The following is a 27,268-nucleotide window of genomic DNA, read 5'->3' as shown; positions in this document are numbered from 1 at the left end:
TCGTCACCAATGGACAGGGCGTGGTGGACAGGGCTGTGCAGGTCCAGTTTTTCCAGTGTGTGTAATCAAGTTCCCAGCTGTTTCATAACTAATGATGCCTGCTATCTGAGCTTCAACTGAACTGATGAACTATACAGTGCATTCACAGCTTTACTGCTTATTGGTATTTTTTTCAGGGCTCCAATTTAAATATTTCTTTCGGCTTTTTTTTTTTTTATTCAAACAGATGAATGCTTGAAGTATGTAGTATGCGTCAGGTTTGGCTTAAAGTTGTTGCTGAAAGATTAATTACATTGTAATTTATAGTTGATTTTTTTACCCTGCCAACAGACAGCATGAAAAAAATATGTATTCTACAGTGGTATTTTGAAGGTCAATAGATTTCTTCTCAATAATCCCCACAATTTGTGGGATTATTGAATACAGCCTCAAACATGGGCATGAACTTGTCATTAAATGATGATTATGGCAAGTTGAATGTTCATGGGTTGTGGAATGGATATTAACAGTCTGTTCAGTTTCAGTGAACAGTTAATGAAACATTCATGAAAATATAACGAAAAGAACCAGTGTCACCCAGATAAGCATAGGTTTCCTTTTGGGCCTGAATCCTCTCAAGTTTCTTCTTGTGGAAGATTTTTCTGTCTCATTAGGATGTATGGCTACTAATTTCCAAATTAAAATGTATATTCGCAATTTATGTATTTTTGTAAAGCTGTATTGTGAGAATGTATGTACATGTGCTGTAAAATGCTGTAGAATTAAATGTCTGTGTAAAATTAAAAATGAATTGAGTTGGACAACATATTTAATGTATTTGAGAGTCAGAACAGATTAAATGCCAAGGAAAACAGATACGAAAAACACAGGTGGGTGGAGACTTTAAAGAGTAAAACCCCAGTAATTAGTACCAAGAATTGAGGACGAGCTGCCAGTGAAGGGTCCATGAAAAATAAAAAATATAATACTAATCTTAAGAAGCACATATTCCAATATCTAAAAATGTGTATGAATGCTTTTTCAGTTTAAAACCTGTGCAAAACATTATGCTTCTTTACTAGCTGCACCCATAACTTGCTCTTCCTGACTCTGTTTGATATCTTGATCAATATCAATAACCATAGCAACAAGTTCTTCGGCTAATCCAATCTGCAGATCCTCCTGCTTCTGCTTGCACTGTTCCTGCTCCAACCATCTGTAGTTAAAAAAATTCATAATGAAGAGGAAAAGTCCAGAGATCAGCATCATCATGCCACATGCAAAGTACATGTACTTATAGTCCATGAAGATGTCCACTAATGCACCTAAAGGAGAAAGAGTCAAAAGCATATAACTATTAAAATCAAGTTATATCTGTGTTTTATATGATGCTTGTATATCAAGTTATTATTAACTTTTTAACATAAACCTTTTGACTTTTTTGCCTCAAGTAAGCATGCAACTGATGGAACTGCACAAGACTCACCAGAAATTGGAGGTCCAAGAAGAACAGGACCACATTCTATAATAGTGGCAAGTCCAACTGCACTGGAGAACCGTTGTGCTCCCACCAAGTCCATTAGCACTTCAAAAAGCAGTGCACACAGCATTCCAAAGGCCAACCCAAAGAAGATTGCATATACTACCAGAGCTGTATACCCAGGCAACAGAGGGCATGCCAGGTGACACACCCCATTAAATGCTACAGAAAAGCTGAAGAAGTATTGAATCTTGGGCCGGATACATGATGTGTTGGCCACCAGGCCAGTCAGTGGCCGAGCCACCATGTCTACCAGGGCAAAGATAGAGAGAAGGAGGGCTGCAGAATACTCATCAATCCCCTGATGCTTGGCATAGGGTGCCAAGAACACAACTGGAGCAAAGAACCCAAAGAACATCACAACATTCCCAACCAGGTATATAAGATAACCACGGTGCTTTAATAATGAAAGGTCAATAAATTTGTTCACACATGTACTACTTGATGTCTGTTGCTTTTCACTTGCTAAGGTAGATTTTTGAGAATCACTATTCTCTTTTTGTGATTCATTGCCACCACTGGTTTGATTTTGCCATGTATTTTCTTTTATCTTAATAGGCCTCATTAGTGCTCCTGCCACACAGCAGTTCAGCAGTATGGCTCCCAGGATGAAGAAACTTCCTCGCCAGCCAAAGTTGTCAAATAGAAACTGGTTTAGTGGTGCCAGAGTGGACAAAAATACTGGACTTCCTGCCATGGCCAAACCATTTGCTATGGGCCGTTTCACAAGAAAGTATTTTCCAATAATGGTCAGGGCAGGTTGCAGATTAAAGGCAAGGCCAAAACCTGAGCATGAAAGAAAATCAGACCGTTAATCCATTAATTGTTTTGGGGTTTCTGATTATTACAGAAAAGCTTTACTTATAGTCTTAGACTTGTAAAAGGTTAAAGAGATTTAAATTATTTTAGTGAAATAGCTACAGAACTGTAAAGAGGCACTTAAGAAAGCAATTTATTGCATCGTAAAAATATATAAACAACAAAATTAAGAGAAAAAAAAAAGGCCATTAGGGTTGCACTCTTAGTGTCGGTCCCAAGCCTGGATAAATGGGGAGGGTTGCGATTTGCCAGCATAAACATGTGGCAAATCAAATATGCAGATCACAAACTTAAATTTCAAACCGGATCAGTCAAGGCCCGGGTTACCAACAACCACCACAGCTATTGTTAGCCAACAGGGTACCGGTGAAAATTGGTCAACTGTTGGCTGATGGAGGTGAAAGAGAGGAGGAAGATGTCCACAGAGAAAGCAGGGAAAGGAGAAGTGGAGGAGAGTGGAGGTTTGGGTAGGCACTTTAAATGTTGGTACTATGACTGGTAAAGGGAGAGAGTTAGCTAATATGATGGAGAAGATATGATAGATATGTTGTGTTTTCAGGAGACCGAATGGAAAGGGAGTAAGGCCAGAAACATTGGAAGGTTTAAACTGTTCTATCATGGTGTGGATGGAAAGAGAAATGGTGTAGGCGTTAAAGGGTGATAATAAATGTCGTAAGTTCTTATGTTCTACAAATAGGTAGTGAGTTGGAGGAGAAAAAAAGATTCTGGAGTGAATTAGATGAAATGGTGGAGAGGGTACCTAGGAAAGAACGATGGGTGATTGGGGAGATTTAATGCATGTTGGTGAAGGGAACAAAGGTGATAAAGAGGTGATTGGTAGGTATGGTTATAAGGAGAGGAATGTGGAAAGGCAGATGGTGGTAGATTTTGCAAAAAGGATAGAAATGGCAGTTTAAAGAAGAAGAATCAGCATAGGGTGATGTATGAGAGTGGAGGAAGGTCCATAGGTGGACTACATTTTATATAGGAGATGCAACCTGAAGGAAATTGGGGACTATATGGTGATGGTGAAGAGGTGCTAGATGTTCGGGCAACTACTGCAGAAGTGATAAGGGAGACAACTAGGAAGGTACTTGGTGTGACATCAGGATAGAGAAAAGAAGACAAAGAGACGTAGTGAGAGAAGGTTGGATGATGTGGAGAATGTGAAGCAGGAAGTGGATAGGATTAGTAAGGAGGAAGTGAGAGCAGCAATTTAAAGTCGTTTAGACCAGTTGACACACCAGTAAAAGCAAGAAGATGTTTAGGAGAGATGACAGTGAAGTTTTTAACAAGATTATTTAACAAGATTTTGGAAGATGAGAGGATGCCTGAGGAATGGAGAAGGCGTGTGCTGGTACCGTTTTTTAAGAATAAGGGAGATGTGGAGACCTGCAGTAACTACAGGGGAATAAAGTTGATCAGTCACACCATGAATCTTGGGTAACAGCAGTGAAAGCCAGGCTGAGAGAAGAGGTGACCATCTGTGACAATGGTATGGTTTCATGGCGAAAGAAGAGCAACACTTCAATATTTGCTTTGAGAATGTTTATAGAGAAGTATAGAGAAGGTCAGAAGGAGTTGCATTGTGTGTTTATGGATTTAGAGAAAGCATTTAACAGGGTGCAGAGAGAGCAGTTGTGGTATTGTATGAGGAATCAGGTGTGTCAGAGAAGTATGTGAGGGTGGTGCAGGACATGTATGAGGACGGTGTCACAGCAGTGAAGTGTGCAGTAGGAACAACAGACTGCATGGTGGGACTGCATCAACAATTGTCTCTGAGCCATTTCCTGTTTTGTAGTGGTGATGGACAGATTGACGAACAATGTCAGACAGGAGTCTCAATGAACTATGATGTTTGCGAATGATATTGTGATTTGTGGTGAGAGTAGAGAGCCAGTTGAAAAGAGCCTGAAGAGATGGAGGTACACGCTGTAGAGAACGGGAATGAAAGTCAGTAGGAGTCAGACAGAGTACATGTGTGTGAATGAAAGGGAGGGCAGTGGAGTGGTGCGGTTGCAGGAAGAAGAGGTGGTGAAAGTGGATGAGTTTAAGTACCTGGGTCAACAGTGCAAAATAATGGAAAATGTGTGTTAGAGAAGTGAAGAACAGAGTGCAGGCAGGGTGGAGTGGGTGGAGAAGAGTAGCAGGAGTGATTTGTGATAGAAGGGTATCTGCAGAGTGAAAGGGAAAGTTTATAGGACTGTGGTGAGACCTGCGATGTTGCATGGTTTAGAGTTGAAGATGTTGAGGTTTTCATTGGGAGTGATGAGGATGGACAGGATTAGAAATGAGTTTATTAGAAGGACAGCGCAGGGGGGACGTTTTGGAGACAAGGTGAGGGAGGCGCAATTAAGGTGGTTCGGACATGTGCAGAGGAGGACATGGGGTATATTGGTAAAAGAATGCTAAGGATGGAGCCGCCAGGAAGGAGGAAAAGAGGAAGACCAAGGAAGGATTTATGGATGTGGTGAGAAAAGACATGGAGGTAGTTGGATTCAAAGAAGCTGATGTAGATGACAGGGTAGTAGTTTTATTAAATTAATAGTTTCCCATAATTTACTCTATGCGGCAACTGTGGAGTGACTTTTTAAACGCAACTGTATTTGTATTTTGTAATATGCCTAGTAAATGCACTAAATGCAATTTCAGTAACAAAAATGTAAATATAAAAAAAAAAAAGATTACTTCATTTTAAGTGTCTTACTTTCTCTCTTTTATTTAGCATTCCTCATTAATAAAGAAAATGTACATCTAATCCAATTATATCAATGGAAGAATCATAAGAATACTCGATTACTAAAATAATCCATAGCAGCAGCCCTAATTTTATGTATTTACCTCCAATGACTCCAATGCATATGTATAGATGCACAATGGTTGTGCCAAAGGAAGCAACTATCATTGCAACCCCAGTCATTAGGCCACCAACAATGACCACTGGCCTGCTCCCATAATGATTGACAAGTATGCTGCTCACTGGACCTGTGCAGAGAGTAATGGGTTAATGGACATGAGAAAGTCCCACAAATTAGGTACATTTTCTGTCTATGTTACCCTTTGTTGCAAGATCAAACAAACAAGAGCTTAGGAAAGTTATGCAAGTGTGGGGACATACGTGAATTATTAAAAATTTTAATTTATAAATTCAAATGCACAGCTTTTACCTCTTTGTGGGTTATGTTGATGGCAGCTGTGTGCAAATAAGAGCTTAAGGTGGTCTCGTTTTTATTTCATACACGATATTTTCAAAAGTATTGGGTCACCTGGTAAGTATGGTATGTGATTTTTGAGTATTGCATTCCACATTTAGTTCCCAATTTGCTCTCATCAATCTCTCCACTCTTCTGGGAAGCTGTTCCGCTAGATTTTGGAGGGTGCTTATGGATAATTGTGTTCATCAGCCACAAGAATATTACGAAATGCAGGTACTGATGTAGATAAGGTGAGGAGACCGGAGGTGCAGCCAGCTGTTCCAATTCATCCCAAAGGTGTTCAGTAGGGATGAGATCAGAGCTCTATAGCAGGCCACTCAAGATCTTCAAGGAGCTCACTTTGTGCACAGGGGTATTGCCATGCTGGAACAGGTTTTGGTTTCCAAGTTCAAGTGAATGCAAAATTTAATTATAGAGCACCTAAAGACGTCCTATACAATTGAGTGCCTCCAGCTTTGTGGTAACAGTTTGGAAAATAACCATATATAGCAGGAAATGTCAGGTGACCCAATACTTTTGGAAATATAGTTTATTTGCATACATTTTCAACCCAAATCCCCAAAAAGTTGGGGCATCTTGTAAAATATAAATAAAATAAATACAATGATTTGCAAATCTAATTAACTAATTTTTTTTATTTTTTTTTTTTACAATAGAGCACAAGTTCAAACTGAGTAAATCATAGGCCTTTAACCTTTGTGGAAACATAGCAAATTATAGTCACAAACTATGATTTCTGGAGGTGTTTCTAAGTTCTTGCAGTGATTTTCATTACATGACTGTATTAAATGCAAATATAGATTTTTTCGCCCATTGTCCCTTGCGCACAGAGATTTCTCCAAATATTATGTATCAAAGATTATAAATATTCAAAGTATTTTGTTGTTATTGTCTTTAAGTGGTCACAACTTTTGTAATATATTTGTTTTTTCTTGTCCAGTTATGAAATAGGGCATTTGTTTACAGTTAAGGATTTCAGGATTTGAATAAAATGTATGTGTTAAGAATGCCATACTTGTGTAAATTACCTCCAGCATACATGGTAGCAAGCATGATAGAGGAGACCCATGCAATCTCACTGTAGGAGATCAAGAAATACTCCTGGATTTCCTTGAAGTAGATGGTAAGGGATTTGGGAAAGGCGTATGAAAAGCCGATTGACATGAATGAGCCTAACACCACGGCCCAGCCCCAACCTCCATCAGGAGGAGTGTAGCCTAGATCAGCAGCAGTTGCAGGAGGCATTGTGGGGACTTCCCAAAAAGGCAAAATAGTAAAGTGAATAAGTGGTAATATAGCTGATGAATCTTTACATACATTGCACTTTTATTTCTGAATTCTAATTGATTTGTTTTCTTTTACAGTCTTTTCATACATTTATACTTGCAAAATAAGAAACGTTTACATTGTCTTTCTTTTACATTTTCATGCAAATGGTCAAGACATTTTCATAAATATGAATTAATTTATGAATTTAAAAAGTACCTTTCCATGCATTCTAATAAAAACTGTAGAAATAAAAGGAACATTTCAGAAATTAACTCATGTACTGTAGTTCTATACAATATAGGCCAAATGTTTAAATTGATGTGTAATTTTTTTACTTTTTGTAGAACTCAACTATCCAAAAGTGTTTCAAAAAGCCATAAGCATTTGTCCTGTAGTGTATGTGTAGTTAACAGAGATGGCAAAAGTACACAGTTTCACTTAAGTACAAGTACAGATACCATGTGTTAAAATACTTGGGTAAAATTTGATGTACTGACTATACTTTCTTACTCGAGTAAAAAAGTTTGTGCTCTGACATGTATTTAAGTAAAAAGTAACCATTACTACCACCTGTTTTAGTGTCACGCTGTAACTGGACCACAAGTCATATATTAATATAAAATTAATTCAACATTTTGTTTCCTAATAAATGTATCCAGGCTGAACATTCACCATATAGAACACAAGCAGAGAAAAGATGATGATAATCAGGTGATCAGGAATGTTTACATCCCTGTCTCCCTCTGTCTCATCCACATAGCTATACTTCTTGTTGCCTTCTGTCCTGCTCGTTATCTTCTGAAACTAGTCGATGTCTGCATTGTGAGAGCCAGGAAAAGATACACCAGTGGTAGGTTGAAAAAGACGTGCAATAACAAGAACCAGGTTGATGAGCTGAAAACGGTGCACAATGAGAATAAACTTTTTTAACATTTCAGCAAACAGATTAAAACTAAAGTAACGAGCCTGTTTTGAAAAGTAAAAAGTACAGATATTTGTGTAAAAAATGTAATGAGTGAAGGTAAAAAGTTGTCTGAAAAATAAATGGTGAAGTAAAATATAGATACCAGAAAAATCTACTAAAGTACAGTAACAAAGTATTTGTACTTTGTTACTTCCCAACTCAGGTAGTCAACATCCTACAGTAATTATATATTATAATACACTTAACACTTACCTCTATGTTTGGAGTTAAGTGACAGTTGTAAATCCACATATGTTCACCTTTTCTGTGTATCACACAACCCACCAGGGCTTATCAGCTCCTGCACCTTCACCTTTCTGTCTTTGCTGGTTGATTTTTAACTGATTCAGCATACACATAATTATAATGGATCAATGATTTCAATGTTGTATTACTTAGAGATTCAAATATAATAACCTAATACACTACAGCCTCAATGGCTATATAAAACCATAACAATATTCTAAAATAATATGTACAAATAATTAGAATATATCAATAAACTTGTTTATATTTTTAATAAAATAAAGCTAAGGCAGGTATAGAAACTGCATTATGGGATTCCAGTATATCCACTGTACTGAAAGCAGACATACAGGTGCATCTTAATTAATCAGAATATCATTACAAAGATTTTATTTTAGTAATTCAATAAAAAAGTGAAACTCGTTTATTATATAGATTCATCACACACAGACTGATATATTTCAAATGTTTATTTCTTTTTATTTTGATGATTATGGCTTACAGCTAATGAAAAACCCAAAATTCAGTATCTATTCAGTATTGTGAAAAAGTTCAATATTGGAAATTAATGGTGTCACACTCTAATCAGCTCATTAAATCCAAACACCTGCAAAGGTTTTCTGAGCTTGTTTCACAGTCTGGTTCAGGCTACACAACCATGGGGAAAACTGCTGACTTGACAGTTGTCCAGAAGATGATCATTGACACCCTGCACATGGAGGGTAGGACACAAAAGGTCATCGCTAATAAAGCTGCTGTTCACAGAGTGCTGTATCCAAGCACATTAATGGAAAGTTGAATGGAAGGAAAAAATGTGGTGGAAAAAAATGTAATACAAAGCCCATTCAAGAATTTTGGGGAGATTCACAAACAGTGGACTGCAGCTGGAGTAAGTGTTTAAAAAACCTCCACACACAGACGGATCCATGGGCTACAACTGACGCATTCGTTGTGTCAAGCCACTCCTGAACCAGAGACAATGTCAGAGGTATCTTACCTGGGCAAAGGACAAAAAGGACTGGACTGTTGTTCAGTGGGCCAAAGTTGTCTTTTCAGATGAAAGGAAAGAAAATTTGGCATTTAATTTGGAAATCAAGGTCACAGAGTCTGGAAGAAGAGAGGAGAGGCATAGAATCCAAGTTGTTTGAGATCCAGTGTAAAATTTGCACAGTCAGTGGTGGTTTGGGAGTCGTGTCATTTGCTGGTGTTGGTCCACTGTGTTTTATAAAGTCTAAGGTCAGCACAGTAAATGAACATACTTTCCAGAAGGCCAACAATTCACTATTCACTAATTCACTAAATCATTAAAATAAAATAAAAATAAACAATTGAAATAGATTAGTTTGTGTGTGATGAATCTATATAATATCCGACTTTCAACTTTTTGTATTAAATTACTAAATTAAATCAACTTCTTAATGATATTCTAAATTATTAAGATGCAACTGTATGTTGTAAAGCTGCTTTGAGACAATGTTGTGAAAAGTGCTATAGAAATAAACTTGACTTGACAAAGAAATTGTCTTTTGGAAATCTAACCAAATGTAATTCAATTTTTGTCCACTAGGAATCAGCATTGGGTAAATTATGTGTACTTTCTGCCCCTCCATTTTGAGGCCTACTTTATGACGGCTTTTTTTTTTTAAATACCTGGTGGAAATCTAGTTAGAGCTAATTATGCAACACCCCACTCACTTTTTGAGGCTTGATGGTACCCTGTAGAAGTTGTAAATAATTCAGAAGGGGTTGTAGCCTGTGGATCTGGTCACTGAACCGCTTGTGAGCTCAGTGAACAATCTCCTGTTCCTGATTAGGGTTGGTGTTTTCTACCAGCAAACCCATTAACAAGAGGTCAAATAGAAATTGTAGGATTGTATACAATCCATCATATCAACAAGTAAGCAAATACAACTATCTTAAAAAAACATAGTATGAATTTTAAAGCTTACGTTCAACTGCTTGCTTACACATAAGGTACATACTTACGTTAACTAGAGACTAGAATTGTTTGTGCTAGTCACATTTGGCGAACAACTGACCAGCGTCAACCTGATGCACATTTTCTATTTCACTACAATAACATCTCCGGTTACTTAAAAAGCACTGGGTGTGTTCATTATGGGGGATTTCCCAGACATTTACAGCTCATCGAAGTGCTTACCAAATTTACAAAGACATCTGGTGCTGTACATTGTATTTTTATTTTTTTAAATGTATGTTTCATCTAGTCTTTAAATGTATTTGGTGTGTTTTTTAATAAATGAGGCCTAGTCGTCTCGTTCCCTGTGGTCTTACTCATGTGGAGTGCTCCTGGCAGTGCTGAACAAAGATAATTACTCAGGAAGCCATTTGACCAATCAGCTGTGGCTTTACATGCTGTCAGTGGGAGGGTAGCCAGTCACGGCGCGCCTCTGATCACACACAGGCCTCCAGCGCTGAGTGTTCAGAGGCGAGCCCTCCCTTGTCTAAAGGCTGAGACTGTCCTCCATGTTTCATAAGTATTGACATTACACTTTACAGCCATGCAGCCACAGAGGTAAGCATTCTGTTTTATTCTCCTTTATGCTGTCCTTTCACTACTTCCATTGACTGTTAACACTGTCCATTTTCACTTATTTTCAGTCTACAGTAAAGGCCTGGCAAGGCCTCACACTGAAAACAGGGCAAAAGGGGGAGGGAATGAAAGGGGGAGGAGGAGGAAGAGAAGGAGGAGGCGGTGGCAGCGGCCTAAGGAGGAAAAACAGGCTTTTCTCTCGTCCTTGTCCTGAGCTTTGGCCCAGGCATGTCACATGACTGCAAAGCAAACTCAGGCAGCCATTAGTCATTGCTGAAACGGCAAACAAATGGCAGTCAAATGTTGCACTGCCATGGAACTTGGGCTGGAGTGGGAGCAAGGCCCTGTTTTCCCCCCTATTTCCCCTCTTGTAGTAACAGGGAGGGAATAGGATTGTAGGAGGGGGAAGGGGGGATTGAATGGTGTAAATCTTTTGTAATCTGACTGCCTGGCCCTTTGTCTGCATGTCTGCTGCTGAGCCTGGCACCGAAAATGATGGCACAATAAACAGAAGCTGTTATTAGTGCACAAATTCGGCAAATATGCAAAACTCTTAGGGCATTATGGCCTCGAACCTGTCATGTGCATGCATTTCTTACACAAGAGTGCAGTTGCTGCCGTTGTAGAGAATTTCACTATTATAAAAGAATGCATGGAAATATAAAGTATTAGTTCATTCGTACATGTACTCTATGTTCTGTCACAACCAGCCATATGGGTGGGTCAGCGATGGTGAAACATTGACATTTAGCAACCTAACTGACTGAATCTTTACATACTCACTTGTCTATGTGAACAGAGCGGAGAGTTATTTACTTATTTACATTATTTAGGTTGCATGTATGGCAACTTAAATAATGAAGTCTTCATTATGCCATTCGTTACAGCATCATGCTGGTCTTAAAATCTAAATTATACAGTAAAGGAATATATATATATATATATATATATATATATATATATATATATATATATATATATATATTTCTTAAAACCTCTGTCTTTATGGTGGGCATCCTTGAGATACTACCATTGGTTCTAGGGACCATTTGTGCTCTTTTCAGGAAGAAATGTAAACCTCAGACATAGCTTTAATTTATTTAATAAAAAGTCTCCGATCATAATAATTATACCATCAGATAATGAATTTAGCTCCACCATGGAATCAGTGCATTTCTGCTGGCTCTTATATGAGGAAATAAACAGGCAATAGAATGGCACATACCCGATCGACCAATCAGCCAGTCCTATGCAAGTGTCTCGTATAGGGACAGAGGGAGACACAACCTGAGCAGCAGATAGAAAGGCATGTTGTGGAAAATTTCACAACCATCCTTGATTCGAATGCAAAGGTCATCAAATGAAGATTTTTCAGTTTTGTTCATTACGAAAAGGTATGAATGTGCATTTTCTGGTAATTTCTGTTCATTTGTTGTTCAACGAAACTGATCCAAATTCGAAAGTGTTGTATTTAAATATAACGTATAGAATGAGATTAGTCTATTTTGCTGCCTGGGACAGCAGATGTTGCTCTCGCAAGGAAACAGATTTTTTGTGGTTTTGTCTATAGAGGAAACAGACCACATTTGGATTTTAATATTTTTCAATGTACAAAAGGAAATGGTTGCAAAATATCAAAATAATGTTATTTCTGTTCACTGACTAGCTTTTAAAAACGGCTCATTTCATGTCAAACGGGACATTAGATTATCTATATATTACTCAAACATCTGTTGTGTGCGATCTTTTAGGTTATAGTTTTTGTTTTTTAGCATCAAACGACTCACTCAAAAATGAGCTTTTTAGCTGCTTTATATTGTTGCATGTCATAGCTCTTGATTGTCGCATATTGACATTTTTTTTTCATGCTGCCTGTTTACTGTAAAGCTCTTGTGGCATGGACGTGCAGGATCAGGCCTTGAGGGAAGGGGGAGGGGATGTTCAGCACAGCACTGGGGGAGGGGAAGCAGCAGCATTTCTCATTTCCTGTGTGAAGGCAGAGCGAGAAACAGAGTAAGAGAGAGGGAAAAAAAGACCTTGGCTCACGTATTCTCTGACCAGTTATCTCTACATTTACAGCTGCCTTTCTCCCCATTTCGGGCTCGCAGATCGGATGGCCTTTATTGACATGAAAGTAGACGCTTGGCTCCATAGAAAATTCTAGAAGATCTTGCCCTTTTTTTTGGGTGTGTTGCATTTGTGGAGGTCATTGAATGAAGGCCATGAGGTGTTTCGGTTCTCGACTATGAATATGTCCTTATCACGCCTGTGGATCAGTTTCAGGACTGGGTTTCATGTTTGACACAAAATCTTCGTGTAGGTCCTTCTGTTAGCCATTCTGGTGGCACACCTGGTGGACTTTTGACCACGTTACAGTTTTCTCAAGAAGGGAGTGAAAATCTTGATGGAAAAAGCTTGGGGCTTCAAAAACGGTGCCATTGCCCACATGTGAAATATTGATGGCACTCCCACCAGGCTCAGTATAGGCTAGACTTCAGGATTTGCCAAGACATGAATTTTTTACACTCAGGCATTTCAGTATCACGTTTTGTGATAAACACACACTACACCAACGAAACCTCACTTTGTTGGTAGTAACTTTTATCTGGCTGAACACATTGCGCAAAAGCTGGACATTTGTGGCCTGCTAGTGATCAGGTGAGTATTACTCCTTGGCATGAGTAATGCATTATGCCTGATTTGCCTTGTCAACTCAGTTGACCTTTTCCATTAGTCTTCTGTCTACTGGAATGTAATAGCTGCATGAATAATGACTGAAATACTTAAATACACTCTAGTTTCTTTTTGGACATACAAGGCTGCTATACACGGTTTTGAAGCAAAAGGAACATGTTGACACAGACTCGCATTCCCTCAAGACTTTTCATAATTGACACAGCAGGATTTTTTTAATGCTGGCTTTGACTAAATCAACACCTTCAGAAGGTTAGGCTCATGATCAGTCATGCTCACTGCAGTTTAAAGCTTTCTAAACAGTAATAAAATGAAGTGGGTTTTTTTTTTTTTAAATCACCAATTTCAGTTGGTGTATTAATTGTGAGAGGGTAAAAAAGTTTCTAGCAGTGTTACAGGCCTTAGGTCTTTAGCTGCCCCATGTTCCTCCTTTTTTTTAACCATACCAAATCCAAAAAAACCCTCTTTTCTTTACCGTCTGCCATCTCCTCCCTTGAGTGGTTGAGCTGGTATTTGTTTATATGACCTCAGTGGATGTTCTTGTGGAGGCTGAACAAGGCTAACAATGACTGAGCACATATGTCACAAGGCTACAATATCATCACATCTCTCTACCTGCTTTTTCAGTAGAACAACAAAAAGGGCTTTCTCAGTTCAACAAGTCTCTTTTCTTTTTTTTAACTGACTCAATTGGTCTCTGCATAGGAATAAAATAGTACTTGCAGTCAATGTGAACATTAAGGAGTAATTAATGTGGTTGGCATGAGCTGATATGAGTGAGCATTATCCTTTAATAGCAGTCAAAACATTTATTTGGTTGTTTATCTGAAGCATCTAATACATTCAGAAGAAAGCTGTAGCACTATCCGTTGGCTAGGAAACGTTTCAACCCTTGTGGCAGGCCATGCTCAAAGGTGTAATCCTCATGAAAACTCTTGGGCCAGAGGAGTCAAGTACAACTCACCAGAGAATAGCCTCCACTATGTACTTTTATCTGTACATAATAAACAAAAAAATAAGAAAAAGCTTACATATAGTGGTGTTTATGCTGAGTTATGTGTGAAGACACCACTTTGAGGACCAGTTCTAGTGTGAGATGAACTGGTTATGCTGCAATGAACCATTACAGTAAAACTCTTGGGATTTGATTGCATCACCTCAGGTTTCTATCTCTGAAGCAAACCTTTTGAGACATTCCACATTTACATTTCTTGCTTTTCCTTTGTGTTTCGATCTTTTCTTACATCAGCTTGGCTGAGGAAGAGATCAAGACAGTGTCTGATGTGGTTGAAGAGATGGATGTATCAGAACCACCTAAAGGTAATATCAATGCTTGATATATTAGTGTTTTAACAGAATTGTGACTCAGTTTGTAGTTTATTTCAGTCAGTTGTACTATTGCCTTGGGTAAAATGGGTGTTTTGTCAAGAAAATATATAGTTTAGGGTACAGTGGCATGACCTTCACTGCCAGAGGAATACATAAGAGGGTTGAAAAAGTGTGAATGTTTTGCTCATGGAAGACAGAGTCCATTTCAGTCTATAAGGTCATTCCGACTGGCCTGAGAGGATGGACTTACAGACTCTTCATTTTTCTCACTCTTTCTTATTGTATTTCTCTGTCTTGTCAACTGTTAAACCTTTTTTTCATTGTTATATGCACAGTTTCTGATTTAGGATCAGCAGATGCAACACTGGCAAGTCAAAAACGGAAAGCACCCAGTCCCCCACACTCCTCTAATGGCCATTCGCCATCTGACACATCACCCAGTGCTGTCAAGAAGAAAAGGAAACCTGGCCTAGGCATCAGCAACAATAAAGATCAGGTGGGACCCTACCATACATACTAGTTTCTTTCATTCAGATATGATGTATGTGAAAAAGCTTAATGTCTTTTAATGCTGAGTGACAGCAAGATAGTTTGTTTGAATTTGTTTATGCATCTTGAGAAGCAACTCTTGCACCCAGAGTGTGTAAGCAAATCTCTTCTTTTTGTACTTTATTATTCTATATTATTTTTTAACGACCCCTGTAAAGTAGTTGTGCTACTGTTATTTTATTATAGACTGGAAAACCTTTCTTCTAAATGTCATCACCATTTCCTGAAGAATTGGAATAGAATTTAGACCTGTATTATGTTTTGATTTTCACATTTTAGATCAAGGGTCATCCATTTCAGCATGGAAGTGCTAGGGGTCCAACCCAGTGATTTCTAGAAGACCCGGTTTAACATGCAGTTAATTAGCAAGCATAGGAGGTGTGAAATCACTGGACTCTGGCCCTCCATAACTGGACATGTTGACCTTTGCTCTATCTAGCTTACTATAGATATAGACTTAGTTTACTTTTGTAGTAGATCCTAACTACTACTAGCGTTCCTGGGGCTTGAATAAATCCTGTGTGCTGCATTGCTTGTATTGTTGCCTTGGAATCCTGATAATAGCTCTTATAATCCCCCTGCATGATGCCAAATGCAGAACTATAGAATGACACTCTTAGAAAATAGCACCTCCATGGAGTTTTGTATAGTGAGGTATTTATAATGTCTTAAAGGGATTTTCTGAAGGTATAAATTGATTTGATTTAGAGGTCGACCGATTTTATCGGGACGATTTTTGCCGTTTTTAAATTACTGGGCTGCAAATTAGGGCGATTATATGAGGGCGTGTATGTTCTGCACTTGCATGGGAGAACATAACTTTGTCATACCAGCAAGTGGTAGTGGTCTGTTATTGACAGGGAAACAGGGAAACCGGAAGAAATACAACTGTAAATATATAACGCAAGCAGCGTTTCCACCTGCCACGATCATGACTTACGGATTCCTGTAGATTTTCTCAATTATGTCTGCTAAGTTTTAACGACTATAGGAGTGGTGACAAGTGTGTTCCGTTTCTTTATCGCATGTTCACTCTAATTAGCCAATTGGATTCTCTTTCTCGCCAACGAGCTCCAAGAAATCGCGTGTGTGTATGTGTGTATATATATAAATATATAATATGATGCATAATATGATGTATTGTAAGCGAGCCTTCAACCATTTGTTGTTTAGGCTACATGTAGGATAAAACCAAAACCAATAGGATAAAACCAAATAACAAGTGCACTAATTGAAGAGGCTTGTGTTAATCAATAAACGTTTAATTAAAGCTATTTTCTGTAGCACGTATTAATTAGCTATTCGATTTTATGAGATGAATGGGTTGAAAAAAGAATCAGTCTAATATATTGGCCATTGGTTGCCGTTATTTCTAAATATCGTCCAGAGAAAAACCCATATCGGTCGACCTCTAATTTGATATACTTTTAAAGCTACTAAAATGCTTAATGTTCTGTTGTTATAAGAATTAAGAGGCATTTGTGATATACACTATATGGCCAAAAGTTTGTGGACACCTGAACATAAGATTCAGATGTGCTTATTATTCCACTTTAAGTCCCCATTTGCTGTTGTTCTAACCTCCACTTTTCCGGAAATATGTTCCACTAGTTTTTTAAATGTGTGGCTGTTGAGATTTGTGCTCATTCAGCCACAAGGTTGTTAGTAGTCAGGTACTGATGTAGGGTGCCATCAGCATTCTAGTTCATCCTAAAGATGGCAAATAGGGTTCCAATTTTCCACTCCAAACTATGTAAGCCATATGTTCATGGAAGTCGCTTTGTACACAGAAGCACTGCCATGCCGGAACATGTTCTCCTAGTTCACGGGAATGGAACATCTTATATTACAGCATCCCAAGATGCAATTGTGTCCCTTCAATTTTGTGGTGATTGTTGGGAGAAGAGCCGGGAAAGGGGCAGGAAAATTCAGGTGTCCCAATACTTTTGTTTGTATTGTGTGCAAACTACACAATATTAAATCAAGAAATAATTATCAAAGAAATAAATCTCAATATAAGGTTAACTTTTTTTTTTTAAGTTTGCATCCTCTTTTTCAGAATGATTTTGGCCCAGTTGGTGCTTGGCAAATCAGTATCTGTGCTTGGTATCTGTGGCTTTGTGAATCAGTAATCAACCCTCCTCCTGGAGAGGCAGAATTGTGTTTTGATCCTTTGCTGCCCTTAATACACTCACATTACTCTTCAAGGGCTTGAGCAAAATCCTTCCTACAGCTCTCCAGCATGAGGGTTACCTCCCCTTGCTTTAGCCCAATATATTTAGTGAGGTCTTGTGGTTGTGCTGTGTTGACTTTTGCAATGCCTTGCTGCTCCTCTTGCCTGCAGTGCCATGGTGTGTGTTTTTGACCGCTGCTTCTGTCTCTCTTGCCTGCATTACAGTGTGAGCTAAGACATGGTCCATTTTACTATGTCAAGCAGCCTGCACTCACCGCAGACCCTGTTGATGTTGTGCCACAGGATGGAAGGAATGACTTCTACTGTTGGATGTGCCACCGTGAAGGCCAGGTGCTCTGCTGTGAGCTCTGCCCACGTGTGTACCATGCCAAGTGCCTCAAACTGGCCGCTGAGCCTGAAGGCGACTGGTTCTGTCCAGAGTGTGAGGTAACTACTAGATGGAAGGGAGACGTATGGTATGGACGAAGACCTATAATGTTCAGTTCAACAGTGATCTTACTAAGGACACCTACACACTAGGAAAGATGTTTAGCTTTTCAGTGTTCCTAAGGCTTATGAACTGAAGTGAAAATTGCTAACGAGATACAATAAAAATCACTGTTCCTTCTGGGCAGCAGTAAAATAGTTTCTCTCAGCAAATTGAAGCTTAATATTTGTCAATCCAACAATGTGTTGTTAATCATAGTTATTCAGTTTTTCCTATTATAAGAATACAATAAGCTATATATTTAATTCTTAAACACACAATAGGTCGTTTGTACTAATTTCAAGCTTAAAATAGACTTGATCATTTGGCAGGTCATTTATGTTTAATGTATTTACTTCGCAAAAAAAAAGATTTCAAACTATCTGCCCTCAAACATCAAGTTTGAAATAATGTCCTGAAATCGGTATGTTGATCGTATATTGGGTGTTTTTGTAGTCTTTTAAATAAATTGAAGTATATTCAAAATATTTTCATTTGCTAAGATGCTATCGAGTCAAAGGAATGCTAATCGACCAAGTTGATGTTTTAAAAACTTTGATTTGTTTCAGAAAATAACAGTAGCAGAATGCATCGAGAGTCAAAGCAAGGCAATGACCATGCTGAATCTGGAACAACTGTCTTACTTGTTGAAGTTTGCCCTGCAGAAAATGAAGCAGCCAGGGGTAATATTTCTTTATCTCACGCATCTAATGCATCTTTAATAACTGTTTTGTTTGTACATGGGGTTGGCATTTATCTCTCTGTCAGGCTTTAATAAAACTTATTTCCAATCTTCATTGATGTTAAATAAATTAAACCTATGAGTGGAATAATTTGGGGTTTGTGATAGCTAGACCCACTAAGATCATGTGTAGTTTATAATCAGTGGTAAATTTCACACTGTGTAGACAGAGCCATTTCAGAAACCAGTCTCTCTGGAGCAGCATCCTGACTATGCTGAGTACATCTTCAACCCGATGGACCTGTGTACCTTAGAGAAGGTAACTCTCTCAACTGTTAAACATTTTCTGTTTTCTTTATGAAATAGCAACAATGCATTTGAGAAGAGGCGTTGAATCTGACGACTGACCTTTGCATTTTCTGTCACAGAATATTAAAAAGAAGATGTACGGCTGCACCGAGGCATTTTTGGCAGACGTAAAATGGATCCTGCACAACTGTATTATTTATAACGGCGGTACGTTACCCTTTCTAATCTTGGAGTTAAAGCATTACGTGGTTTGTATTTGACTTTTGTGTCTGTGGGTCTTGTGCAGGAAATCATAAACTTACTGCAACAGCAAAGGTTATTGTCAAGATCTGTGAACATGAGGTGGGTGTTTTTAGGAACCGGAGACTATTAAGAATGTTAAAAAAAATTAAAAACAAAAAATTAGGATAGCAATGAATGGCCTTGTCTGGTTTCCATTTACAGATGAACGAAATTGAAGTTTGTCCAGAGTGCTACCTGTCAGCTTGCCAAAAGCGAGACAACTGGTTCTGTGAACCATGTGTGAGTAGATTAGTCTCTGATGGATTTTCTTTGCACCAATACATATAAAGTATCATATTTTTAAACTCGTGCATATGAACAGTTTAACATCGAAAGCATAATAAGATATGATTGCCTGGTTTGCTGTATGTAGTCTCCACCCCATCCACTGGTGTGGGCTAAGCTGAAAGGTTTTCCTTTCTGGCCTGCTAAAGCTCTGAGGGACAAAGATGGCCAGGTAGATGCTCGGTTCTTTGGCCAACATGACAGGTGAGCTTTCTGTATTTACAAGAACTGTACTCCTGATTTGACAAGACTGAACTTCATTTGCATACTAAGAATAATATTTCAATCTTAGACAGTGGTTGCTCTCTGAAAAACATATTTCAGGTCTAGCAAAGGGACTGAGCCGAGGATTTGGTTAATATAATGACTCATTAATTGAATCATCTTTTTTTTAGAGCCTGGGTGCCCATTAACAACTGCTACCTCATGTCAAAAGAGATTCCCTTCTCTGTAAAGAAGACTAAGAGCATCTTCAACAGTGCAATGCAAGAGATGGAGGTTTACGTGGAAAATGTACGCAAGAAGCACAGCGTGTTTAATTACGCCCCGTTCAGAACACCGTATACACCCAACAACCTGTTCCAGATGCTGCTGGACCCAAGTAACCCCAGGAAAGGTACAGTAATGCCAGAGAAACAGGACAAGATCAAGTTCAACTTTGACATGACTGCATCTCCCAGGACATCAATGGGTAAAAGTGTGGGACACAGGATGAGTGACATACCCAGGTCTCCAATGAGCACCAATTCCTCAGTCCACACAGGGTCAGACCTTGAGCAGGATGTTTCGGAGAAAGGAACAAGAATCCCATCTAGCCACTACAGCACTGGGGAAGACTCTATGGATTGTACAGGTGCAAAACACTATAGCATTGTTATATAATGTCATAATATCTCATACTTCATGCTTTATTTTTATTTATATAAAGACATTTTCAATCGCAGAGATTTATTTATTTATTTATTTATTTTTGCTACAGCATCTCCAGCATGTCTGAAGACCACAGGTAGCCCAAAACCAATCCTAACGACACCTCTTAAACAGGAGAGAATGCAGAATGCAGCCAGTATCCTCAACCTAAATCTTGGTAAGCTTTATAAAAATGGCATCTCAAGGACATTTTCATCCAGTCAGTGTATTGATCACTGATTTTAATAAAGCTTGTTTGTATCAAATATTACTTTTAAAAGCAATACACAGATACAATTAAACTAAACTAGTTTTGGGATATGTCAAAAGATCATCTAGCAAAAACTCCAGCACTGTATTTAAAGCAATGCCCTCTAGCATTTTATTAAACGTCTGCTTTTGCAAAGTGTGGATGATTATTCGATGTTCTCTCAGATCGCATTAAGGCAGAAATGGACCTGAAGGAGCTGAGTGAGACTGTACAGCAACAGCAGCAGCAAAGCCCATCAGTACTTCTTACCTCCCCCAGAAAAACCACCAGAAGTCTGGATAAGACCATAGAAAGCTGCAAGGCCCAACTAGGTACAAAACATGCACTATATCATAGTATAAAGCAGAAACATTTCTTCTTTGACGTGCATAAAGTCTGAAACTGTCTGTTTTATATACTGTATGTATAGGGATCGATGAAATATCTGAGGATGTGTACCAAGGCGTGGATCACAGTGACACTGATGATTCTGACAAGTCTGACTCCAGTGACAGCGAGTATGCAAGCGAAGAGGAGCCGAACCTGAAAAACGCAACAAAGAATGAAGACCACGAAGATGTCGTCCTTAAAAACAAAAAAAGACCCAGGCCTACATCTTCACAACCGCAAAACAATAAAAACCAGTCTCAGAATGTGACTGAGAAGCTGGCTTCGGAGCCTCCACTGAAAAAGAGAACTGGAGGTGTTTCGGAAAAAGAAGGCCAGGAAAAGCCCAGGGTAAACCAACAGACCCAGTCACACAGAGAGAAACCTGCAGCTGGCCGCGAAGGAAAGGCTGGAACTGTGGATGCAGATTCCGACTCGGAAAGAGAACTTGTGATTGACCTTGGTGAGGAGCATGGAGGAAAAGAGAGGAAGAAACCAAAAAAAGAAGCTTCATCATTATCCAACTCTACGACCAAAGACAATGCAGCCATTAAAACTGAAGGTGCTAGCTCTTTTCTGCGTGTGTGTATGTGTGAAGTATTTGATTCATATACCGTATCTACATGGAAACAGTAGATATTTTGGATATCACACTAAACGGAATCAGAATAGTTTTAGTAGCCATTTAAAACATTTAAAAGTATATTGAACATTTGTTAATGTTTGGTCACAACACGACACCATTACCATCCTAATATACACAATTACCATTTCTAATATTGCTTGGGAAAGGCTGATGCCTTTATACGCCTTTATAACCTGTTACAAAATGCTGATGTTAACATGGTTATAAACAATTTTAATTTGTAATAATGATGTAATGATGAGTCTGTGTTCCGTTGCAGTTATGACTGTTCACTTTCTGAAAATGTTTTGCTAAAATTTTGCTGTACTAATTCAAAAGTCTGAAAAAAAAAAACCTCTTTCTTTATTTAGGAAAGGCTGTGGCAACTGCCAGTCCGTCAGTCTCTCCATCTACAGTACTGTCTGCGTCATCCACCAACCCCAGTGCTACTCAGTCAGCCTTAAAGACACCAAACAGCACCTCTGCCCCACCCGTTACCCCTGCCAGCACCACCTCTGCACCAGCAACTACTGCAGCAACAAATTCCTCTACGTCTACTATGGTAAGGAAACAGCGCCCTCTGCTGCCAAAGGAGACAGCACAGTCTGGTCAGGCATCCGTGGTTTGGAACCAGACGGGGAGTAAAATCCAGACATCCTCTCCAAAATGGCACCTGCAGAAGGTTCAGAAGCAGCAACATGGCTCACAGTCTCAAAGCACAGCAGCTTCCAGCAATGCCACCCGTTACCAGACCAGGCAGTCTGCTAAAGGTAACTGTATGTCCATCACACAAATCCCATAGTTTATTCCAATAGCTTGTGGCAGAATTAGAAGTTCTTTCAAATGGGAGAGCAACATTATATTTATTTATTTTAATGCTTTTCCTGCTTTTTTCTTTTGTAACACTAATACCATGTTTTAAGCAGACACTACAGGGATTGCTCCTGGTTGATTAAGTTACATCTCTGAAAATGTTTTTAATTTGATCTACTCCTAGGATTAACTCCTGATTCTCTTTCAGAGTAATTCTGAGAAGTTGTTTACTCTCAGCTTCTTTTTTTTTTTTTTAAACGAAAGCTTTGTCATAATAAGACTTTCACATATCAGGATATGAATCATATTCAACCATATTCTTAAATTTCCAGCTGACTGATTAAGAAGTAACTTGGTGTTAATCCTAACCTTAAGACTACTTCCGAGTTATCTTAGAATCAGATTTTTTTAAATCTGTTATTTAGAGATTTTAGCATTAAAAGCAGATCCTAAATCTCAGAAAACTGAAGACTGATCCAGAGAACTGCTGTGTTTCACTTTGTCCTGTTAAAATTCTTTGTAAGCACAGCCACAATATCAGTAACTCTACCTTTTATTGGATTTATATATTGGATATATATATATCTATTAGGGTACACATTTCTAAAAACTTGATTTTGTGTTTTTACCAGCTGTCCAGCAAAAAGAGCCCTCGTCTGGGCCCTCCAGTTCAGTCCTGGCTGGGGACTTCCTTATTCCACCCGCCTCTGCTGATGTAGCAGCTGATATCGCCAAGTACACCTCTAAAGTAAGCAAACATAATTTCAACACCCCAAATACATGACTAGAATAAAATGGCTGTGTATGTTAAGCAGTTACAGCTATTGATGTGCCTACATTAAGCTAAAGCCGTTGTTTTTCATTGTAGATAATGGATGCCATTAAAGGAACAATGAATGAGATGTACAGCGACCTATCCAAAAGCACAACAGGAAACACTATTGCTGAGGTTTGCCTTATTGATTCACACATCTGCATTTACGGAATTGTGAATTTCACTTTGTGTGTTCACGCTGTACAATGCTTTTTATTGTTGTTTTTTCCATATAATAATATAATAGGGTTTTTCACACATAACCAGTTTTACACAATTGCTGTAATGCAGATACGACGGTTGCGAATCGAGATTGAGAAGCTCCAATGGCTGCATCAGCAAGAGCTTTCGGAAATGAAGCATAATCTGGGTATTTTGTCTTTGCAACCATGTTTAACTTGAAATTTTGTCTATAAATTCACTTTACACTGACTGTGCTCGACGATCACTGTGCACGATTGTGCTGTTTGTCTGTATGCAGAACTGACTATGGCAGAGATGAGACAAAGTTTGGAGCAAGAGCGGGAAAGGCTTGTGTCGGAGGTAAAGAAGCAGATGGAGGTGGAAAAACAGCAGGCTGTGGATGAAACCAAGAAGAAGCAGTGGTGTGCCAACTGTAAGAAGGAGGCCATTTTCTACTGCTGTTGGAATACCAGCTACTGTGATTATCCCTGCCAACAAGCGCACTGGCCTGAACACATGAAATCCTGCACGCAGTCCGGTATGAAATACAACCAGATATTTTGAAAAATATCACAGTAATTGCCTCTGCTTTATTAACAATATAGGAGATTACTAGAAAATGATTGTAATGAAAGAAAATTTGTTTCAAGATAAACCTTTTTAAACTTGCACATACTATTAACCATGTTATATACGACATTTTAAAATAATGCGACAAACCTCATTAATTAATAATAGAAAAAATGAATGCAAATATGGCATAGTGGTGCAGTGATTATTATTGCTGCCTCACAGCTCTAGGGTCCCTATTTTAATCATGACCTTGGCTTACTGTCTGTATGGAGTTTCACATGTTCTCCATGTGACATGAGGTTTTTTTTTTTCAGATTCCCCGGTTTCTTTCAACCTACTAAAACATACTGGTACACAAATATGGCTGCTCTAAATTACATATAGGTGTAAATGAGTGTGTAAATGTATGTCTGTGTATCCCATTCTGGGCTAGACAATGGATCCACCATGGCTCTGACCAAGATGTAGTAGTTACATAAGATAAATTAATAAATTAAATAATATAAATGCAATAGAATTAGTTATAAAGCATCTGTAATAACAAAATGCTTGAAGTTCTTATAATCTATACATTCAACACTTATGCATCTTTCCCATCCTGATGAAACCTTTTACTTTTTTCCTAGCCACTGCATCACAGCAGGAGCCAGAGGAAGAGGCCTCTACAGTTCCGGTACCAAAAACCTCAGGACAATCACCTAAAACCCAGCATTCTTCGCCAGCCAACAAAAGTTCACCAACACACAAAACCCCTTCACCCACTACAGACAACACTAAAGCAAGCTCCGCAGTCTCGGTTTCCTAACCAGATGTTTTCCATCATTTCTACATGGTCAACAATCTGGATGCTTTTGGACTGGGAGTTGCGCTTTTTTCTTTTCCTCATCATCTTCACAAATCTCGGTGTAAAGACATAATAAACTTGCGCTCCTCACCTGCTCAGTTCACTACACCTGAGGATGTAAGAAAAGTGGTTCATTTATCACAAATATACTTCATTGAAATTTTTTTTAGTCTACATAAAATTGCTCTGTACAAATTTTCATATAAAAATGCTAATGTAATACTTTTTTAACACACTGTTGAGTTTTATATGGTGCAGATTAAATTAATTTGTCTGCTCAGTTTTTTTTTTTTTTGTTTTTTTTATGTACTGCACTTACCAGAGAGATGGTTCAATTTTATTTTAAGATGGTGGATCTTATGAAACATGGTGGGATTTATTGATTCACAACATGTTAAGGTTTGGTTCTCACTACATCACTTATCAAAGACATTCTGTTGCCTTCTTACTGAAGTCCTTCATCCTGCAGATAATGCCTGATTTAAACCTGACAGTAGCAGAGTGGTCGAGGTTGCATTTCTTATTTTACATTTCAGGTTTTCACTTGTTTACATATTGTAAATAATGAAAGAGGAGACAATTATCTGTGAGAAAATAAATCAACTCGCTTCTGAAATGAATCGCAAGTCTTTTTTTGAGTCAAAAACCAATTCTCGAATACAACTAAACAAGGCAAATAAAGCTTATTTTATTGTTTTTATCAAGGTGGAGATTTCATGTTTACATACAGTCAAGAGCAATTGCATATGGACAATGTAACTACCTGAGCACGGTCTGTCATTTCCTGTTGCCCCACTTCTCATAGAATAACAGCAGCATCTAGCGGTAAAACTTTTTGAAACATGAGTTAACACATACCCTTCTCTTTCATATAAAGCATTCAAGACCATGCAAATAAATAAAACATATACAAGGCATCTTTACGGCCAAAAAAATTTAGTTACTTGCATGGTCTTTCCTGTATAAACCAATTAACTGAGGCGTGGTTGTGGCCACTTTATTAGGTACCCCCATTTATACCATTATTTATAAATAAAAAAAAATTAGTAAATAAGGAAATAAAATAAAATAAACGATCTACTCCGGAGTAGACCATGTGGTTCTATATGCATTATCTCATTATCCCAGTTTAACATTTTTCAGGAAACAAACAGTACCACTGTTGACCAAATCTTATTTGGGTGATAAATGACTTTAGCAGCAGTTGTTACACAAATGTGAGTAGGCAAAGCATTGATGCATTTTATATGAGTAGTGTGTGTTGATTACCCTCTAGCACAGAGATGCCCAAACATGGTGATGTTTGATTTGGTCCATCATGCCATATATGAAAAGTGGGGGGGTGGGGGTTGTCACACGTTGTCACACATTTCAGACTGAGAAGCAAACTGAATGACTTTCACCTATACTGACTTTTTTAGTAAGTCAGCTGCAGCTCAGTTTGGAAAAACTCAAACAATAAGGACCTTCATGTCTCTCATTACAGGTCACTGATATTACAAACATATGGCTGTATTGCTTATGGGGTGAATAATGGCTCAACGCTTATGCCTTGTATTAGGAAGGACGTAGGAGATTAATATTTAGGTTTATATAAATATAGATAGTAAAATAGTTACACTAGATTTTGGAGAGTGTGGATTTGAGTGTATTTAGAAACAAAAGTATTAGTGACACTGATGTTGGGAGACAAAGCCTTGTGTGCAGTCAGTATTCCAGTTTATTCAAAAAGTGATCAATGTGTTTGAGGTCTTGGAGTCTTCTACACCAACTTTGGCCTTGTCTTTAAGGAATTTGTAATGTAAATGATCATTTTAAATTGTGTGGGTCAAGCATTCTACATTTATTTGACCATATTGTGTAGATGGAATTGTAAATCATTTTGATTTCCTTTCATTCAAGCTCACTTGATTTTAATTTGTATGTGTTTGATAAACGGCATAAACCACCAATTGCACCAAATGCTCTCCACTGCTTCTCTTTCTCTCCCCATCCCGAGGCTTCCTGAGGTTTGGCCAGCTCCAGTCACGTCCCACCTCATTAAGATTATGGACTTTAAAGAAGTAGATGCCAAACTCGCTAACATCCTGAACCATCTAGAGACGTACCAGTGCCAATTGGATCCCACTGCATGTGTGGAGTTTGACATTGGACCTCCTGGGGTGTTTAAAGGCTCTGGCATGGAGAAGCTGATGCTGGATCTGTGATGATCACAAATGTTGAGCATTGTAGCTCCTACTTTTATACCAAAGACTGTTGAAAGAACATTTACTTATAATCTTATACTCCTGTACTCATGTTAGTTCTCACTCTCCAGTGTTCTGTATTGTTGAAAGATTTATGATCAAACTCTTGATGTCACCCAAATAAGGATGGGTTCCCCTTTTGAGTCTGGTTCCTCTCAAGGTTTCTTCCTCATTACATCTAAGGGAGTTTTTCCTTGCCACAATCGCCATGGCTGTTCATCAGGTATAAATGCACACCATTCACCTTG

At 38.4% G+C, this 27,268-nt stretch overlaps 2 protein-coding genes across 15 annotated transcripts; one reads left to right on the top strand and one right to left on the bottom strand.

The window, feature by feature from the left end:
- Nucleotides 1-790: 790 nt before the first annotated feature.
- slc16a7 (solute carrier family 16 member 7) lies at nucleotides 791-10,345 on the bottom strand. 6 transcript variants are annotated; one of them, XM_046869406.1, is made up of 7 exons: nucleotides 10,194-10,345; nucleotides 9,728-9,858; nucleotides 8,000-8,127; nucleotides 6,582-6,806; nucleotides 5,180-5,323; nucleotides 1,466-2,305; nucleotides 791-1,304 (listed from the first exon to the last, which is right to left on the bottom strand). In XM_046869406.1, the coding sequence occupies exons 4-7, from the start codon at nucleotides 6,796-6,798 to the stop codon at nucleotides 1,045-1,047; spliced, it is 1,461 nt and encodes a 486-aa protein (XP_046725362.1). In that variant the 5' UTR covers nucleotides 6,799-6,806; nucleotides 8,000-8,127; nucleotides 9,728-9,858; nucleotides 10,194-10,345; the 3' UTR covers nucleotides 791-1,044. The 6 variants fall into 6 exon arrangements, with proteins under 6 accessions (XP_046725362.1, XP_046725363.1, XP_046725364.1 ...); XM_046869407.1 differs by lacking the exon at nucleotides 10,194-10,345 and adding an exon at nucleotides 10,019-10,064; XM_046869408.1 differs by lacking the exon at nucleotides 9,728-9,858.
- Nucleotides 9,906-25,394, top strand: prkcbp1l (protein kinase C binding protein 1, like). 9 transcript variants are annotated; one of them, XM_046869399.1, is made up of 21 exons: nucleotides 9,906-9,929; nucleotides 14,530-14,600; nucleotides 14,945-15,105; nucleotides 17,557-17,778; nucleotides 18,388-18,501; nucleotides 18,727-18,819; nucleotides 18,929-19,016; nucleotides 19,096-19,151; nucleotides 19,254-19,331; nucleotides 19,465-19,580; nucleotides 19,772-20,229; nucleotides 20,356-20,463; nucleotides 20,721-20,867; nucleotides 20,966-21,484; nucleotides 21,919-22,317; nucleotides 22,993-23,108; nucleotides 23,229-23,309; nucleotides 23,466-23,544; nucleotides 23,656-23,895; nucleotides 24,245-24,280; nucleotides 24,557-25,394. In XM_046869399.1, the coding sequence occupies exons 2-21, from the start codon at nucleotides 14,576-14,578 to the stop codon at nucleotides 24,733-24,735; spliced, it is 3,315 nt and encodes a 1,104-aa protein (XP_046725355.1). In that variant the 5' UTR covers nucleotides 9,906-9,929; nucleotides 14,530-14,575; the 3' UTR covers nucleotides 24,736-25,394. The 9 variants fall into 9 exon arrangements, with proteins under 9 accessions (XP_046725355.1, XP_046725356.1, XP_046725352.1 ...); XM_046869400.1 differs by lacking the exon at nucleotides 9,906-9,929 and adding an exon at nucleotides 10,423-10,568 and having other exon boundaries at nucleotides 17,635-17,778; XM_046869396.1 differs by lacking the exon at nucleotides 9,906-9,929 and adding an exon at nucleotides 10,423-10,568.
- Nucleotides 25,395-27,268: the final 1,874 nt, after the last annotated feature.

This window comes from Silurus meridionalis, chromosome 16 (assembly GCF_014805685.1).
Source record: "Silurus meridionalis isolate SWU-2019-XX chromosome 16, ASM1480568v1, whole genome shotgun sequence".
Classification (NCBI taxonomy): Eukaryota; Metazoa; Chordata; class Actinopteri; order Siluriformes; family Siluridae; genus Silurus; species Silurus meridionalis.
Note: the sequence above shows the minus strand (reverse complement) of the source record. Positions and strands in the feature narration are given on the sequence as shown.

Excerpts from the sequence above, each read along its gene's own strand:
- slc16a7 (XM_046869403.1), bottom strand. The coding sequence starts at position 10,224 with ATGTACAGCACCAGATGTCTTTGTAAATTTG. Across the intron at positions 6,807-10,193 it reads CAGATGTCTTTGTAAATTTG|TCCCCACAATGCCTCCTGCA; the intron begins GTAAGCACTTCG and ends CTTTTTGGGAAG. Across the intron at positions 2,306-5,179 it reads ATGCATTGGAGTCATTGGAG|GTTTTGGCCTTGCCTTTAAT; the intron begins GTAAATACATAA and ends TTTCATGCTCAG.
- prkcbp1l (XM_046869393.1), top strand. The coding sequence starts at position 11,895 with ATGTTGTGGAAAATTTCACAACCATCCTTGATTCGAATGCAAAGGTCA. Across the intron at positions 15,106-17,556 it reads TCAGCAACAATAAAGATCAG|TGTGAGCTAAGACATGGTCC; the intron begins GTGGGACCCTAC and ends CCTGCATTACAG. Across the intron at positions 23,310-23,465 it reads CAGGAAACACTATTGCTGAG|ATACGACGGTTGCGAATCGA; the intron begins GTTTGCCTTATT and ends GCTGTAATGCAG.